The sequence below is a fragment of the Drosophila santomea genome, chromosome 3L, assembly GCF_016746245.2.
Source record: "Drosophila santomea strain STO CAGO 1482 chromosome 3L, Prin_Dsan_1.1, whole genome shotgun sequence".
In the NCBI taxonomy this organism is placed as follows: Eukaryota; Metazoa; Arthropoda; class Insecta; order Diptera; family Drosophilidae; genus Drosophila; species Drosophila santomea.
The window spans coordinates 20566157-20585527 of record NC_053018.2 but is presented as its reverse complement, the minus strand read 5'-3'; the positions used below and the strand labels follow the sequence as shown (position 1 = coordinate 20585527).

Below are 19371 nucleotides of genomic sequence, written 5' to 3'. Positions count from 1 at the left end.
GCAAAATGCAGAAATATGTACGTATTAGTGTTGTGTGTCACAAATACGTTCGAGTCGGCCAGTAATCCATATTAATATTGCTTTATAAATAAGTGTAACAGTGAATCGGGGTTATGCAACCCCCATGTGGTGATACAGATAATAAAGAAACCAAATATAATCAACCAAATATCAATGGAATAAGCCACAACATACACTTCCGAACAGGAAATTTCCGCGATGGTTTAGATTTCTTAAATTGCGAAGCCATTGCAATGCGGATTATGGGAAACTAAGGGTACCATTCTTGGTTTACTGCCTAGTGTTTTTGTGATATTTTTGGGGGAGTCAACCTTATTTGATAAATTATTGCCAAGGATAATTCCTTCTCGGAATCCATGTTTTTAAAAAAAGCTATAGCAATTTAATAAAGTAGATTCCAAATATTAATAATTACTCTAGAAAGAGGCTGCACCTTGAAGAATCTAATTACTACATTTTTTTAGATGCGATCTTCGGAAGAAATCCGTGGATTCTTATTTTCTTTTATCTAAAAAAACAACAGTCGGTAACCAACAAAAATAGGGCTTCCTACTAATTTTGTAAGGTTGCACAACAAACATAGTTCTTTTGTTTAAGTGCAATGCACTGACAAATAATTTCATTAACCCCCTCTTTTATATAAACCAAATAAATTTCCTTTTTTTGTATTTGCTTCATATTTAATTAATTTCATTTCATTAAATCAAAAGGCACAGGGCAATACAAAAAAGAAATTAAATTTTTCAAATTGATTGGTAGAAAACTGGTAGACATAAAGATACTCCATAATATTTATTAGTTTGAGCACTTGTTGAAAGGTAGTTTAGGGAATTTTTTTAATTAAGTGGGCGATCATTACAAATTTTTAAAGATGCAATGTTTTAAAAAAATAGGCATAGGAGCACCTTTAAATTCATGTCTGTTCGCGCCTTGCAGTATGATCGATATTTAAGTTATCGGCTGCACACCGATAGGTTGCACAGAGAGTCATCCAGTCTCGTAGTATTCGATTCTTGCAATCGATTTTGGCGTTTTCAAGAGAGAGCAATAGCGGGCGGAGTTATCGGTGATCGTAGTTAATGGTGCATATGTACATGCAGCTGCCAATTAATGTGAGTGTTTAATCCGCGTCTAGAGCTCCGAAAATCGGAGATGAATGAAAATATAAGCCGATAAAAATAATCGCCCTCGAAGTTAACGAGTAACCAGCGAAAACGTCGATTTTTAGTTAGTTCCAGCCAAGTTGTGCGATCCACTCTAAATTATAAAGGTATATACACACATATGTAACTCAGTGCGTTAGTATGTGGGCCAAACATTTTCCAAAAAGAAGTTTCAACCGAGAATTGTGCAGTTCTGTGTATTTAACTTACAAACCACTAGCTATACCCACGGAGTTTATGACGGCGATTTGGAGGGATGTGTGTGCGTGTGTTTACTTACCTTATCGGAAAATAAGGCCCACGGAAAAGAGACACATGTTATCTTTGTACACCGATGTACGATTTATGTGCGATGTACATATGCATCGCCTGCATACCAATGTAAATGCTGCACTCCTATGTAAAAACTGGAGTTAGTGATCGTAATAGTGTGACTTTGTGGACTGATTTTGGAATAAGAAACCAGACAAGTTGCGAAGGGTTTCCTGACATAGCTTCCGAATAAACATTACAATTGGAACTACTCAGTGATTCACATTGTGCTCGCTAACCTGTTATGACTTCTTTTCATGTATGATATGTGTGTACTACGGGCCTTATTACTCATATTTTTGTACCTACGCGCCGCACCAATTTCGCAACCTTCACGTTTCAATGAATCGAAAATCTCTGAACTTCCACTCCCAACAAGTGGTTCTTCAGTCAAGTGAATATGCTGAAATGATATGCTAGTGGAAATGCAATTCAAAAGTGTCGCCTTCACGGTTCTTTAAATTCGTAAGCAACAATTTGGTAACTGGAAAAAATTCCAAGCACTTCTTTCATTCAGTTTTATAGGGAAAATGAAGCTCTATTTTTCACACATTTGGTTTACCATATTAGTTTTTCTTATCTGGCAAAGGTGTCAAGTAAGGAGCTTTGTGGGTACCGAAAGGGTTGGATATCAAGTTATAGAGAAATTTCCGTTCCTAATGAAAATTTACAATTTAAAAACCTTCCAGAAATATCCAGCTTTGCTTGATAATGTGCTCTGAGTTACAGAAAACGACGGTGGAACGGGTAGACTGGGTTCAAAATTTTAGAAATCATTAAATTTCAAAAATAACACAAGTGTAAAATGGTAATTTCGAGTCATTCACCCGTTAATCTGCAACTTTTATAAAAAAAAGTCATAAAGGGTATAAAATGAATTTAATTTCAGTCTTGTTCAACAAATAGTGCATTATCCTTAAAAACCTAAAATGTTTTTTTTTGCAATCCAGGTACAGCAGTTGCATGAAATAGATTTAGGCTGACTAATTATCAAGCATTTTACCCACAGCTAATTATAGAACCCTATTATTAAATAACATCAGAGATAAGGCTGATAAGGTGGTCGTGCCCCTTTAAAATAAAATCTGGGTCAAATCGACTGCGGAAGGCGCCCTTTACAACGTTTTTGACGCGCAAACATTTTCTTTAGGAAAATTAAAATTTAAGCAAATTTCTTGTGAACATTAAATTTTCAAAATGACATTTTATAACGTTACCTTTTTACAGACGTTTATTTTCCTTTCTTATTTTAAATTTGCTTTGTTTGTTTATTAACAATATACTCGTACCTTCAAATGAGGTACCATGCAAAAGTATTGTCAGATAGTAAGAATGAGGAACACTGCCATTAATTTGCCAAAATTATAAGCTAAACAGTTTACCTTATAGACGACTATTGTTGAAAATCGTTTAGACAAAATTAAGGATTTTTAATCAATTATGTAGAAGTAAGGTTGAAAATTCCACCAAACGAGACGGGCATCTCGTCCGCAGAAGCTTATCCACGTTTCTGTTAAATAAATAAAATATACATATATATATATATATATATATATATATATATATATATATAAATATACATATATATATATATATATATATATATAAACATTTTTAAAATTGGTTGCTTTAAATAGCTTTTTATTTGATTTCGGATCGCATTGAGTGATTTACTATGTGTTGCCTATTTCTGATGAACGATTCGTTTAATTGCAAACATAAAAAAGTAAACACACTCCCCCCGGTAAATTCAAAATTGAACTTAAGTCACGGATTCAAATTTAGATCTATAAAGAAGGATACTTAATTTACATATTTGCTTTAAAAGCCACAACCATTATTAAACATTTTATAAAAAAACCTCATTTAACCAAATTATTACAATTTCGTTTACGTTGCAGGATATTATGTGAAATAAGAGCAGTATATGTTTACTATGAAGATTAAAAAATATGTAACTCCTGTAAAAAAAAAAGCTTTCACGACATTCCAATGGATTTCACTACTGTGTAGTCTATGGTTGATCCCCTCTGTACAAAGCAAGGCCGATGAGAAGCACACAGCGACCCTCGAATATAGACTAGAAAACCAACTGCAAGATCTGTATAGGTTTAGCCATAGTGTATATAATGTTACCATACCAGAAAATAGTCTGGGCAAGACTTATGCCAAGGGAGTATTGCATGAAAGACTGGCCGGCTTGAGAGTTGGCTTGAACGCAGAAGTTAAGTATAGGATAATTAGTGGTGATAAGGAGAAGCTGTTCAAAGCCGAGGAGAAGCTGGTCGGAGATTTTGCCTTCTTAGCGATTCGAACTCGGACAAATAACGTTGTGCTAAACAGAGAAAAAACTGAGGAGTACCTTATAAGAGTGAAGGCACATGTACATTTGCACGACAGAAATATATCAAGCTATGAAACGGAGGCGAATATCCACATCAAAGTACTGGATCGCAATGACCTGAGTCCGCTGTTTTACCCAACCCAGTACACTGTAGTTATTCCGGAGGACACGCCCAAATATCAAAGTATTTTAAAGGTCACCGCAGACGATGCTGACCTCGGCATCAATGGGGAAATCTACTACAGTCTCCTGATGGATAGTGAATACTTTGCTATCCATCCAACCACTGGCGAAATTACTCTCCTGCAGCAGCTTCAGTATGCGGAGAATTCGCACTTCGAGCTCACAGTGGTGGCCTACGATCGGGGGTCATGGGTCAACCAACAGAACCACCAGGCCAGCAAGGCGAAGGTCAGTATTTCGGTGAAACAGGTTAACTTCTTCGCTCCAGAGATTTTCACGAAAACCTTTTCGAGCGTGACGCCAACATCAAACCCTTTGATTTATGGAATTGTGCGAGTAAACGACAAGGACACTGGGATAAACGGCAACATAGGGCGATTGGAAATCGTCGATGGAAATCCGGATGGCACGTTTCTTCTGAAGGCAGCGGAGACCAAAGACGAGTACTACATCGAACTAAATCAATTTGCTCACTTAAGCCAGCAACATTTCATTTACAACATAACCCTGCGGGCAGAGGACCTGGGAACTCCACGTAGATTCGCCTATAAATCCGTTCCTATTCAAATCAAACCCGAGAGCAAAAACATACCCATATTTACGCAGGAGATTTACGAAGTATCGATTCCAGAAACGGCCCCCATTAACATGCCTGTGATAAGGCTGAAGGTGAGCGATCCAGATTTGGGCAAAAATGCATTGGTTTACTTGGAAATCGTGGGTGGAAATGAGGGCGATGAATTTCGAATAAATCCCGATTCCGGCATGTTGTACACAGCGAAGCAGCTGGATGCCGAAAAGAAGTCAAGTTACACCTTAACCGTGTCCGCCATTGATCAGGCAAATGTTGGGTCCAGAAAACAATCTTCAGCCAAGGTAAAAATCAGCGTACAGGATATGAACGACAATGATCCCATTTTTGAGAATCTCAATAAGGTGATTAGTATTAATGAAAACAACTTGGCTGGGTCGTTTGTTGTGAAACTCACTGCCAAAGACAGGGATTCTGGTGAAAATTCATACATATCGTATAGTATTGCCAATCTAAATGCGGTTCCATTTGAGATCGATCACTTCAGCGGTATAGTTAAGACCACATCTCTCCTTGACTTTGAAACAATGAAGCGCAACTATGAGCTGATAGTACGTGCATCGGATTGGGGATTGCCGTACAGAAGACAGACGGAAATCAAACTGTCCATCGTCGTCAAGGATATTAACGATAATCGACCGCAGTTTGAACGAGTGAATTGCTATGGCAAAGTGACTAAATCGGCCCCGATGGGTACCGAAGTTTTCGTTACCTCAGCTATTGACTTTGACGCAGGCGATATAATATCCTATCGCTTGAGCGATGGCAACGAGGATGGCTGCTTTAACTTGGACCCCACATCGGGCTCCCTGTCTATTTCCTGCGATCTGAAGAAAACATCCTTAACAAATCGTATTCTTAAAGTTTCCGCCACGGATGGCACTCACTTTTCCGATGACTTGATTATAAATGTACATCTAATGCCAGAAGATTTGGCTAGAGATTCCAGTATACTACATGGCTATGGGTCCTTTGAGTGTCGGGAAACTGGCGTGGGGAGGAGATTAGCGGAAACATTGTCCTTGTCCGAAAAAAATAATGTAAAAAGTGTGTCGCTATCCGTTTTCAGTGACTTATCTTTAACACCCAGTCGATATGGTCAAAATGTGCATAGACCAGAGTTCGTGAACTTCCCTCAGGAGCTGTCCATCAACGAAAGTGTCCAATTGGGTGAAACAGTTGCTTGGATAGAAGCCAAAGATCGCGATTTGGGCTACAACGGAAAGTTGGTATTTGCAATTTTAGACGGGGACTACGATTCGGTTTTTCGTATTGATCCAGACCGCGGTGAACTACAGATAATTGGATATTTGGATAGAGAACGTCAAAATGAATATGTCCTCAACATCACCGTTTACGATCTGGGTAGCCCGACCAAATCGACATCAAAAATGTTGCCAATAACGATCCTCGACGTGAACGACAATCGTCCGGTTATTCAGAAGACATTGGCGACCTTCCGGCTGACTGAGAGTGCCAGGATAGGAACTGTGGTACACTGCCTTCATGCCACGGATGCAGACTCCGGAATCAATGCTCAGGTTACATATGCCCTATCGGTTGAGTGCAGCGATTTCACGGTCAATGCAACTACGGGATGCATTCGTCTGAACAAACCACTGGATCGCGAGAAACAGGATAATTATGCTCTTCACATAACGGCCAAGGATGGTGGCAATCCCGTGCTCTCTTCAGAGGCTCTGGTTTACGTTCTTGTTGACGATGTCAACGACAACGCGCCGGTTTTTGGAGTGCAAGAGTACATATTTAAGGTGCGCGAAGATCTGCCCCGCGGAACAGTGTTGGCCGTAATCGAAGCGGTGGACGAAGACATTGGACCCAATGCCGAGATTCAATTCTCTCTGAAAGAGGAGACCCAGGATAAGGAACTATTCAGAATCGATAAGCACACTGGTGCAATAAGGACTCAAGGGTATCTGGACTACGAGAACAAACAAGTGCACAATCTTATTGTCAGTGCCATCGATGGCGGAGATCCCTCGCTAACTTCAGACATGTCCATAGTAATAATGATCATTGACGTCAACGAGAACAGGTTTGCTCCCGAATTCGACGACTTTGTGTACGAGGGAAAGATAAAGGAGAACAAGCCGAAGGGAACGTTTGTAATGAATGTCACTGCTCGGGATATGGACACGGTGGACCTGAACTCGAAAATCACGTACTCAATCACAGGTGGCGATGGGCTGGGAATTTTTGCGGTCAACGACCAAGGTTTGTATTCCCTTTGTATGACATCTCAAACGGATTATTGCCAATATATATTGCAGGTTCAATAACTTCCTTGTCCCAACTCGATGCGGAGACGAAAAACTTTTACTGGTTGACGCTCTGTGCACAGGACTGCGCAATAGTTCCCCTCAGCAATTGTGCGGAAGTAAGTATATACAAATACATATATCTAAAGATGTTCTGAAAACTAAAATTCGCTTCATTATTAGGTTTACATACAAGTCGAAAACGAAAACGATAACATTCCTCTTACGGACAAACCAGTGTACTACGTAAATGTTACGGAAGCAAGTGTGGAAAATGTGGAGATCATTACTTTGAAGGCATACGATCCTGATATAGATCCCACTAAGACAATTACATATAATATTGTTTCTGGAAATCTGGTCGGGTACTTTGAAATTGATTCGAAAACAGGTACAAACATTTAAATATAAGTTGAATTGATATATATTTAATTCACTGTTCTTGTTCTTAGGGTTGATTAAAACGACAGAACGCAAATTGGACAGAGAAAATCAAGCGGAGCATATTTTGGAGGTGTGTTGACTCCAACATTTTCCGGTAGTTGTAAAATCAAAAAGCTGCAACTTTTTTTTCAGGTTGCTATATCAGATAACGGATCTCCAGTACTATCCTCTACATCGCGAATTGTTGTGTCAGTGCTCGATATTAACGATAATGGCCCAGAGTTTGACCAAAGGGTTTACAAGGTGCAAGTTCCGTCTTCAGCCGCTGTCAATCAATCTATTTTTCAGGTATGCCCTATGCTTTTAATGTTAATGTTCAATGTTACCGAAAATTTTTGCATTAATTATTGTTTTTAGGTTCATGCTATCGACAGCGACAGTGGGGAAAATGGGCGAATTACCTACTCAATTAAGTCCGGAAAGGGTAAAAACAAATTTCGCATCGACAGCCAAAAGGGCCACATACATATAGCAAAACCATTGGACTCCGATAATGAGTTTGAAATTCACATCAAGGCTGAGGACAACGGAATTCCTAAGAAAAGTCAAACTGCTAGAGTTAATATAGTTGTAGTTCCTGTTAATCCTGATTCTCAAAATGCACCGTTGATAGTCAGAAAGACGTCCGAAAATGTCGTGGATCTAACAGAGAATGACAAGCCAGGATTTTTGGTCACTCAAATATTGGCTGTCGATGATGACAACGACCAGCTGTGGTACAACATTTCCAGTAAGTTTAATAGATGACCCACATTTTGAATACTTATTGAAATTTGATTCATTTATAGATGGCAATGAAGACAACACCTTTTACATTGGCCAAGATAACGGAAACATTTTACTTTCAAAATATTTGGACTACGAGACGAAACAGTCATATAATCTAACTATTAGCGTTACGGATGGCACATTTACAACGTTTACTAATCTCTTGGTTCAAGTGATCGATATTAATGACAACCCCCCTCAGTTTGCTAAAGATGTGTATCATGTCAATATATCAGAAAATATTGAGGAGGAATCAGTTATCATGCAACTTCACGCCACTGACAGAGATGAGGACAAAAAGCTATTCTATCACCTACACGCAACTCAGGATCCGTCGTCCCTGGCATTGTTCCGAATCGATTCCATAAGTGGAAATGTTATTGTCACTCAGAGATTGGATTTTGAAAAGACTGCACAGCATATACTCATCGTTTTTGTTAAAGATCAAGGAGCGCCTGGAAAAAGAAACTATGCCAAGATCATTGTAAACGTGCATGACCACAATGACCACCATCCAGAATTTACTGCTAAAATAATTCAAAGTAAGGTTCCCGAAAGCGCAGCTATTGGCTCTAAATTGGCCGAAGTGAGGGCCATAGATCGAGATAGTGGGCACAATGCCGAGATCCAGTACTCTATTATCACTGGTAACGTGGGTAGTGTATTTGAAATAGACCCCACTTTTGGTGTAATCACATTGGCTGGCAACTTAAACATTAATAAGATTCAAGAGTACATGCTTCAAGTAAAGGCCGTAGATCTGGGAAACCCACCTTTGTCATCGCAGATACCTGTGCACATCATTGTCACCATGTCCGAGAACGATCCTCCGAGGTTCTCAACCAACAACATTGCAATAGAAATATTCGAAAACCTACCCATCGGAACATTTGTTACTCAAGTCACCGCTCGGTCTTCGTCATCCATATTCTTTAATATTATTTCTGGAAACATCCACGAAAGCTTCCGCATTAACCCCTCCACTGGAGTTATTGTTATCAATGGAAATATCGACTATGAATCCATCAAGTAAGCAATACAATTTATTACAATTTAAATTGTAATATTTATTACATTTTTTGTTACCCCAGGGTATTCAACCTTACTGTTAAAGGAACCAATATGGCAGCAGAGTCATCCAGCCAAAATATAATTATACATATCCTAGATGCTAACGATAATATTCCATATTTCGTTCAAAATGAATATGTGGGGGAATTATCTGAATCTGCCGCAATTGGATCTTACGTTCTGAAAGTATACGACTCATCAAAAGAGTAAGTGCTCGTAATTGGACTTTAAGGATATCAATAATAATATATTTTTACTTTAGTCATTTAACACTACAAGTCAAGGATGCGGATGTCGGAGTAAACGGAATGGTTGAATACCACATAATTGACGATCTGGCAAACAAATTTTTTAAAGTAGATTCGACAACTGGCGCTATTGAGCTGTTACGACAACTGGACTATGAAACCAATGCTGGTTACACTTTTGACGTTACGGTAATTAAAGCATTAAATAGTTTTAGAATTTTGTCTTCACATTTTTTATATTTTAGGTTAGTGATATGGGAAAGCCCAAACTACATTCCACTACAACAGCACATGTGACGATTCGTGTCATAAATGTTAACGATTGTCCTCCAGTATTTAATGAGCGTGAACTCAATGTAACTTTGTTCCTTCCAACTTTTGAAAATGTGTTTGTTAGACAAGTTAGCGCAAAGGATGCTGATAACGATACTTTAAGGTTTGACATTGTAGATGGAAACGCCAATGAATGTTTCCAGATCGAAAAATACACCGGAATAATTACAACAAGGTAAACATAGCTACAATATTTATTTTTGGAACATAAACCATAACTTTTGTTTTTAGAAATTTTGAACTACTAAATAACGAAAATAATCGGGACTATACCTTGCACGTCCGTGCCTCCGACGGAATATTCTCTGCAATTTTAATAGTTAAAATTAAGGTTTTATCAGCCATCGACTTAAATTTTTCATTCCAACGTGAATCGTATAGATTTTCTGCATATGAAAATAACACAAAGGTAGCCACCATTGGATTGGTGAATGTGGTTGGAAACTCACTGAACGAAAACGTTGAGTACCGCATCCTGAACCCAACACAATTGTTTGATATTGGAATCAGTTCGGGAGCCCTAAAAACCACTGGAGTTATCTTCGATCGGGAAGTAAAGGATTTGTACACACTGTTTGTGGAAGCAAAGTCCGAGTTATACGACGGCATGAATTCGAATGTTCGCAGGGCAGTAACGTTCATAGATATATCCGTCTTGGATGTGAACGATAACTGCCCCTTGTTTGTCAATATGCCCTACTATGCCACCGTTTCAATTGACGATCCAAAAGGAACGATTATAATGCAGGTTAAGGCTGTTGACTTGGATAGTGCAGAAAATGGCGAGGTCCGGTACGAACTTAAGAAGGGAAATGGGGAGTTGTTCAAATTGGACCGCAAAACTGGAGAGTTATCCATAAAGCAGCATGTCGAAGGTCATAATCGAAACTATGAATTGACAGTTGCTGCTTATGATGGCGCCATAACACCTTGCTCTTCAGAAGCTCCTCTACAAGTTAAGGTAATGAAAAAATGGGAAAAATTTGACTTTTTAATACAAACTGCAATTTCTATTGTAGGTTATTGATCGTTCGATGCCCGTTTTTGAAAAACAATTTTACACTGTTAGCGTCAAGGAAGACGTGGAAATGTACTCTGCGCTTTCCGTTTCCATTGAAGCTGAAAGTCCCTTGGGCAGGAGTTTAATTTACACAATATCTTCAGACAGTCAATCGTTTGAAATTGATTACAACACAGGTAGATTCATCCAGCTATCTTTTTCACTTCAAAATTATCTAAGCTTGTATTTAATTTCAGGCTCAATTTTTGTCGTTAATGAATTGGATTACGAGAAAATAAGCTCACATGATGTTTCTATTCGAGCGACAGATAGTCTTTCTGGTGTTTATGCTGAAGTCGTTTTATCTGTTTCCATTTTGGATGTCAACGATTGCTATCCAGAAATTGAGAGTGATATGTACAACATAACCATTCCGGAAAATTCTTCGTTTGGAACACAAATTTTGAAGATTAATGCAACTGATAAAGACTCTGGAGCAAATGCAAAACTTTCTTATTATATTGAGTCCATCAATGGGCAAAACAATTCAGAACTATTTTACATTGACGTCACTGACGGAAATCTCTATTTAAAGACTCCATTGGACTATGAACAAATTAAATATCATCATGTTGTAGTTAACGTTAAGGACCATGGATCGCCATCATTAAGTTCCCGATCAAATGTATTTATAACAGGTAGAATTGTGTCTCACCTCACCTCTTACAGACTAATTGAAAATATATTATTTTTATATTTCAGTAAAAGACTTGAACGATAATGCCCCATGTTTTGTAGAGCCGTCGTACTTCACCAAACTATCAGTCGCAGCTGTTCGTGGACAATTTGTTGCCCTACCTAAGGCATACGATAAGGATATTTCTGATACTGACTCTCTGGAGTATAAAATTGTTTATGGAAACGAATTGCAAACCTATAGTATTGATAAACTAACAGGAGTTATATCCCTTCAAAACATGTTAAATTTTACTGATAAAAGCAGCACAGTCTTGAATATTTCTGTTTCCGATGGAGTTCATACGACATATGCCCGGCTGAAAATATCCTTAATGCCAGAAAACGTATACAGTCCACAATTTGATCAAAGTACTTATGAGGCTCAAGTACCTGAAAATTTGTTACACGGTCATAATATAATCACGGTATGGTATTTTATTAGATAGGCACAAGACGTTATTGTGTAATAATAATATAATAATTGGTATTTTTAGGTAAAAGCATCGGATGGAGATTTTGGCACCTACGCAAGTCTTTACTACGAAATAGTTTCCGAGGAAATGAAAAAAATCTTTCTCATAGACCAATCGACGGGTGTAATTACTTCTAAAGTGACTTTTGACCGTGAAAAAAAGGATGAGTACGTGGTGCTATTGAAGGTGTCCGACGGTGGCGGTAAATTCGGATTTGCCTCACTCAAGGTTATTGTAGTGGACGTGAACGACAACGTTCCTTACTTCCTATTAAAGGAATACAAAATGGTTGTAAGCACAACAACGGAAGCGAACCGAACTATCTTGACGGTAAACATTGTCTGCCATTTAAAGAAGTCCCTACTTAAGAAGTTTAAACTGTTTACTTACAGGTCAAAGCCAAAGACGACGATATTGGTGATAATGGATCGGTGTATTACCAAATTGTTCAAAAGTCCATCGATGAGGCAGTGAAGGAGGTGATTGAAATTAACGAGAAAACTGGCGATATTGCTTTTAAGAGGAATGCAGAATCTTACGGAGTTAACTCCTATCAGTTTTTCGTTCGTGCTTCCGATCGAGGGGAACCTCAATTTCATTCGGAAGTTCCTGTGTCCATCGAAATAATCGAAACAGATGCCAGTACTCCCCTCATTGAGAAATCTTTGGTTCTACTCAAGATCATAGAGTCAACGCCACCAGGAACCGTGCTAACAAAACTACATATGATTGGAAACTATACGTTCAAATTCTCAATAGCAGCGGATCAGGACCATTTCATGATATCCGATAGTGGTGAACTGATCCTCCAGCAAACATTGGACAGGGAGCAACAAGAGTCGCACACGTTGATTGTAGTGGCGGAAACTTCCACGGTTCCGGTTTTTTTCGCCTACGCTGATGTTTTAATTGATGTTAGGGACGAAAATGATAACTATCCTAAATTTGACAACACATTCTACAGTGCCAGTGTTGCGGAAAACAGTGAAAAGGTCATATCCTTGGTCAAAGTATCGGCAACAGATGCGGACACCGGACCAAATGGCGACATTCGGTACTACTTGGAAAGTGATACTGAAAACATCCAAAATATTTTTGACATTGACATCTACAGTGGCTGGATCACCTTGCTAACCTCCTTGGATAGAGAAGTTCAATCCGAGTATAATTTTAAAGTAATTGCTGCCGATAATGGCCACCCAAAGCATGATGCAAAAGTACCTGTAACTATCAAAATTGTAGACTATAATGATAACGCACCAGTATTTAAATTACCTATCGAAAGGCTTGCGGTTTTCGAAAATGCACTGCCTGGCACAGTTTTAATCAACTTACTCCTAATTGATCCCGATATCGAAAAACAGGAGATGGACTTCTTTATCGCTTCTGGGGACAAACAAGCCCAGTTCCAAATCGGTAAGAGCGGAGAGTTATTTATTGCCAAACCATTAGATCGCGAACAAATCATGTTCTACAACTTAAGCATAATAGCAACTGATGGAAAATTCACTGCCAAAGCCAATGTGGAAATAGATGTAAATGACATAAACGACAATACGCCTTACTGCCTAAAACCCCGCTATCATATCTCCACTAATGAATCAATCTCGATTGGAACTACGCTCGTTGAAATCAAGGCGGTTGATTTTGATTTTCAAAGCAAACTTCGCTTCTATCTTTCGGGCAAAGGTGCGGACGACTTTACTATTGGAAAGGAAAGTGGCATCCTAAAGGTAGCAAGCGCACTTGATCGGGAGACAACGCCCAAGTACAAGTTAGTAGCACATGTTCAGGATGGCAAGGACTTTACGCAAGAGTGCTTCTCGGAAATAATCATCACGGTCAATGACATTAATGACAATACGCCAATTTTCTCGATGGCGCAATATAGAGTGAGTGTACCCGAGGATGCACAACTAAACACGTTGATCACGAAAGTGCACGCGATGGATAAGGATTTTGGGTTAAATAGACAAATCAAATACTCCCTGATGGGCGAAAACCATGATTATTTCAAAATATCAAAATCGACTGGTATCATAAGGCTGGACAAAAGTCTCGACCGTGAAACTATTTCATTGTTTAATCTCACAGTGAAGGCGGAGGACTGCGGCGTTCCAAAATTACATTCCATTGCAACAGTTGCTGTGAACATATTGGACATTAATGACAATCCACCCGAGTTTAGTATGCGACAGTATTCGTGCAAAATTCTAGAAAACGCCACACATGGCACAGAAGTGTGCAAAGTTTATGCCACTTCAATAGATATTGGGGTAAATGCGGATATTCACTACTTCATAATGAGTGGCAACGAACAGGGAAAGTTCAAAATGGATTCGACGACAGGCGACTTGGTGCTAAATGCAACCTTGGACTATGAAATGTCCAAGTTTTACTTCTTGACCATTCAAGCTATTGATGGAGGCTCTCCACCACTTAGCAACAATGCCTATGTGAACATCTCTATTTTGGACATTAATGACAACAGCCCCAAGTTTCTGCAAAACCTGTACCGCATTAATGTCAACGAAGATATTTTCGTCGGTTCCAAGATTTTGGACATCAAGGCCTCAGACGAAGATTCTGATGTAAACGGTCTTGTGACTTACAACATTGAAAAGGGCGACAACATAGGCCAGTTTTCCATAGAGCCGAAAAACGGAACAATAAGTGTATCACGGCCTTTAGATCGTGAGACTATTTCGCACTACACTCTGGAAATTCAAGCCTGTGATCAGGGGAATCCTCAAAGATGCAACAGTGTGCCAATAAATATAAACATTTTGGACACAAACGATAATGCACCCATCTTTTCCAGCGCCAACTACAGTGTTGTACTTCAAGAAAACCGACGTCTAGGCTATATATTCCTAACATTCAAAATATCAGACGCAGACGAATCACCCAATACCACTCCATATACCTTCGATATTAGGTCTGGAAATGAGGGTGGCCTATTCCGACTGGAACAAGATGGTTCCTTGAGCACAGCCTCGCGATTTAATCACAACCTGCAGGATGAATTCGTGATTCAGGTTCGAGTTTTCGACAACGGGACACCTCCATTATATTCCGATGCCTGGGTGGTTGTGAAAATAATTGAAGAAAGTCAATACCCGCCCATTGTCACACCTCTAGAAGTAACAATAAATTCATTCGAGGACGATTTTTCGGGCGCATTCATTGGCAAAGTTCATGCCTCGGATCAGGACAAGTATGATGAATTGAACTTCAGTTTGGTGTCTGGTCCCGAAGACATGTATCAGAACTCAAAGCTGTTCAACATTTCCAACAACACGGGAAAGATCTATGCCATATCCAACCTAGATATTGGTCTGTATAAGCTGAATGTGTCCGTTTCAGATGGTAAATTCCATGTCTTTTCTGTGGTCAGGATCAACGTGGAACTGGTAACCAATGACATGCTTAAAGAGTCAGTTGTTATCCGGTTCAGTAGGATTTCAGCATCTGAGTTTCTCCTGAGTCACAGGAAAACGTTTATGCGCTCCATTCGCAATATCATGCGATGTCGCCAAAAGGATGTAATTCTCATCACCCTTCAATCGGAGCATCAAAAGGCGTCAACGCATTCTGTGGGTAATCGACGAGCGAGGTCCATTGGCTCTGACTTGAACGTAGTGTTTGCAGTGCGGAAGCAGCAAATTATACCCGACTCCGATGAATTCTTCACCAGTGATGAAATTCGGCAGACACTGGTAGACAAAAAGAACGAGATTGAAAACGAAACCAACCTGGTGGTGGAGGATGTACTGCCATCCACCTGCCAAAGTAACAAAAATGAATGCGTTCATGGGGAATGCAAACAGGTTTTACAGATCCTGAAGAATAACGTTACCACCACCTTTACGGATGTAATAAGCTTCGCTGCTCCATCTTACGTCCAGGTGAATACATGTGTCTGCCGACCGGGATTCGATGGAAAGCACTGCAAAGAGACTGTGAACGCCTGCTCCACGGATCCGTGTTCCCCGCAGAGGATCTGCATGCCATCTGGATCGGCTTTGGGTTACCAATGTGTCTGTCCCAAGGGATTTTCAGGAACATACTGTGAGAGGAAGTCTTCGAAGTGCAGCAATGAATCCTGTGACGTGGGTCTATTCACTGCGGTGTCCTTTGGCGGAAAGAGCTATGCCCACTACAAGATCAACAAGGTAAAGGCGAAGTTTACGCTGGAAAACGAGTTCTCCTACTCTCTGCAGATAAGAACTGTTCAGCAAACTGGCACGCTGCTGTATGCCAGCGGCAAGGTGGACTACAACATTCTGGAGATTATAAACGGAGCTGTTCAGTACAGATTCGATTTGGGCTCTGGCGAGGGAGTCATCAGTGTGTCCAGCATCAACATCTCTGACGGGGAGTGGCATCAAATCAGTCTGGAGCGGTCTCTCAATAGTGCCAAAGTAATGGTGGACAACAAGCACGTCTCCCATGGCAGTGCTCCGGGTGTGAATGGCATCCTGAACATTCAGTCGAACGATATCTTTGTAGGCGCCGAAGTTCGTCCACATCCATCGATAATTGGCTACGAAGATATTCAGCGCGGCTTCATCGGCTGCATGGCAAACATCAAAATAGCCAAAGAGTCGCTGCCATTGTACATTTCCGGCGGAAGTACCATTGCTGCATTGAAGCGTTTTACAAATGTCGAGTTCAAGTGTGATCCGTCGAATGTGTTGGTGCGTCTGGGTATTTGCGGGTCTCAACCATGTGCCAATAGTGGAATCTGCAAGGAGCTCGACACGGATGTGTTTGAATGTGCCTGCCAGCCACGATATTCCGGCAAGCATTGCGAGATCGATCTTGACCCCTGCTCATCGGGACCCTGCTTGTTCGGCGGAAGATGCGATTACCACGGGCCCAACAATTACAGCTGCACGTGTCCCATCCACCTATCCGGAAAGAGGTGTGAGTACGGCAAGTTTTGCACTCCGAACCCGTGCAAAAACGGTGGCATTTGCGAGGAAGGCGATGGAATATCGCACTGCATGTGTCGGGGCTACACTGGACCCACTTGTGAGATCGATGTGGATGAGTGCGAGAACCAGCCGTGCGGCAATGGAGCGACCTGCATTAATGAACCTGGAAGTTTCCGATGCATTTGTCCTTCTTATCTCACAGGAGCCAGTTGCGGAGATCCCCTGTATTCGAACTCTATTTCTACAAAGCTGAAGAACTTTTCAATAGAGCACATAAGCGGGATCATTTCCGGCGTGGCTGTGGTACTGGTCATCATCAGCTGTGTCCTCTGTTGCGTGGTTCTTCGGAGGAGTTCCTCTTCAAAGCGAAGAAACCGACTAGAAAAGGACAAGAACAAGCCGTCGTACAAGGAGGCAAATTTGAACTCACTGGTGGACAAGGATAATTACTGCAAACCAAACGTTAAGCTGAGTAATTTGGAGGTTAACCAACGGCCTATTAGTTACACAGCAGCCCCAAATGACAACCTATTCCTAAGCAATAGGAACTTTGTAAATAACTTGGACATCTTGCGTAGCTATGGTTCGGCTGGCGATGAACTGGAAAATGTGCCATTCGAGTACCAGAAGGTTAATCGAAACAAACAGCATGTGAACATAAACTCTTGCCATTCCACGGATGCTGATAATGCCTACAAACAAGAGTGGTGCGAGCAAATGCATTTAAGAACCTTCAGTGAAAATAAACTGAACAATGGTAAGAAGACGGCTGATAAGTCAGCAGTTATTAAAAGCAAATATAAACATGTTCTTTATTTCAGAACTTAAACGAGATTTCGGACCATCTGTGAGTCGCTATTCAACTGGGAAACTAATCCAAGTTGAAATGCCCAACGTGTGCCACTCTTCCAGTGCGAATTTCGTTGATTATTCAGCTCTTGCCAATGGTCAATATCATTGGGACTGTTCCGACTGGGTTCGCAAAAGCCATAATCCCTTGCCAGATATAACCGAAGTTCCTGGAGCAGAAATTGCTGACTCGTCGAGCTTACACAGCAACGATAGCAACGAGTCCAAGTCGAAGAAAGCCTTTTTCGTGCACAGTAAGTACAAAACTGAGAAACGAATTCATATGTCCGAACAATATTTAACTTCACAATCAATAGGGGAAGACGGCGATGTTGATCCGACGAGGGATATAGCCGCGTTGAATGAGGATATCGGATCGGAGTATTTGGACTCGGAGGCAGAGAGCTGTTTGGAGCCGTTTATGTTGCCGAGATCAAGTAATCAGCCGCTTTCAAGACTGAGTTCTTTTAATAATATCGAGAATGAAGACTATAAATCAAATACAGGTAATTCACTTCGTTAATATACCCGAAGAAATTTAAATACCATTTAAGGAATTAAAAAAAAAACAATTGATACCATAATTATCACTATAAGTTTTTATGTTTATGTTCAAAATAAGCAGTTTTATTTAATTGGCTGTTACAAAATTTAAGTTTATTAAGTGCTATCATTGTATAATTTCAAAAGCATTGCCTGTGAAACGTATTGCACACAATTTCAAATCACATAACAAACCTTTCCCCTATAAGACAGTCTGTTATTTCTTTGAACTTTCTAACAAATAACATCTGTGTATACTAACCTATTTAACTACTTCATTTCATGCAATCAGTGCCTTTACCGTCGAAAGTTAGTCATTCGTGTAAGTTTTATATTTATTATAAGTAATAGTCCAATGGTTATTTATAGATTCAGGTTAGGCGTCAAAACTTTTATAAACATTCTATATCTTATAATGAACCTGTATTAAATAGAAAATATTTATTATATAAGCTACAACATAGTCTATATAAAACCGTCTTAACTTTTCTAAAAATAACAATCATCTTACTTAAAATATCCATATCTGATCTATTCAACAGGCAAAGTATATTTAAGACATCCTGATTCGTATTTACCGACGATGCATTTTCCAAGTGAGACGGATGGGGAAAGCTCTATGACCGAGGGGCCGATTTCTAGGAAAGAAATGAAAACCAGAAGGACGATAAGTGGTAAGCACGGAAAATGCTTATACATATTTTAAGAATATCACAAGTCTCTTGACCTTTGCAGAAAATTCAGAGGAGGCATACCTATTTCCATGCGCTGTCGGAGAAATTGGATCCAACAGCAACATTTCGGTTCGACTGTGTGAAATTGAAGATTCTGAGTTGGAGGAGTTTTTACCACAACAACAAACCAACAATTAAATGACATGCTTAATATATAAGACCTACATTTTACACAAATTATTTCATTTCGTTAGATACTATTTTCCATAGGAAAAACTTTGGTTATATATTTTCAATAAAAAACACATAAATAACATTGCGTCTTTACTACACATTCATAGTATCATTACATTAATACCCAGGTAAGCTCCCATGCACGTCTTATATAAAAAATGC

At 39.7% G+C, this 19371-nt stretch overlaps 1 protein-coding gene across 2 annotated transcripts; it reads left to right on the top strand.

Annotated features, from left to right (window-relative positions):
- The first annotated feature begins 1084 nt into the window (after positions 1 to 1084).
- Positions 1085 to 19289, top strand: LOC120449614 (fat-like cadherin-related tumor suppressor homolog). Of its 2 annotated transcripts, XM_039632189.2 has the most exons (22): positions 1085 to 1291; positions 3398 to 6850; positions 6907 to 7013; positions 7078 to 7285; positions 7347 to 7408; positions 7471 to 7626; positions 7696 to 8068; positions 8127 to 9135; positions 9198 to 9383; positions 9440 to 9614; positions 9671 to 9933; positions 9990 to 10719; positions 10778 to 10955; positions 11016 to 11456; positions 11521 to 11921; positions 11991 to 12299; positions 12362 to 17666; positions 17731 to 18012; positions 18076 to 18264; positions 18594 to 18623; positions 18844 to 18975; positions 19037 to 19289. In XM_039632189.2, exons 2-22 carry the CDS (start codon positions 3424 to 3426, stop codon positions 19171 to 19173), a joined length of 14100 nt encoding a protein of 4699 aa, XP_039488123.1. In that variant the 5' UTR covers positions 1085 to 1291; positions 3398 to 3423; the 3' UTR covers positions 19174 to 19289. The 2 variants fall into 2 exon arrangements, with proteins under 2 accessions (XP_039488123.1, XP_039488125.1); XM_039632191.2 differs by lacking the exon at positions 18594 to 18623.
- Positions 19290 to 19371: the final 82 nt, after the last annotated feature.

Excerpts from the sequence above, each read along its gene's own strand:
- LOC120449614 (XM_039632189.2), top strand. The coding sequence starts at position 3,424 with ATGTTTACTATGAAGATTAAAAAATATGTAACTCCTGTAAAAAAAAAA. Across the intron at positions 7,014-7,077 it reads CCCTCAGCAATTGTGCGGAA|GTTTACATACAAGTCGAAAA; the intron begins GTAAGTATATAC and ends CTTCATTATTAG. Across the intron at positions 8,069-8,126 it reads GCTGTGGTACAACATTTCCA|ATGGCAATGAAGACAACACC; the intron begins GTAAGTTTAATA and ends ATTCATTTATAG.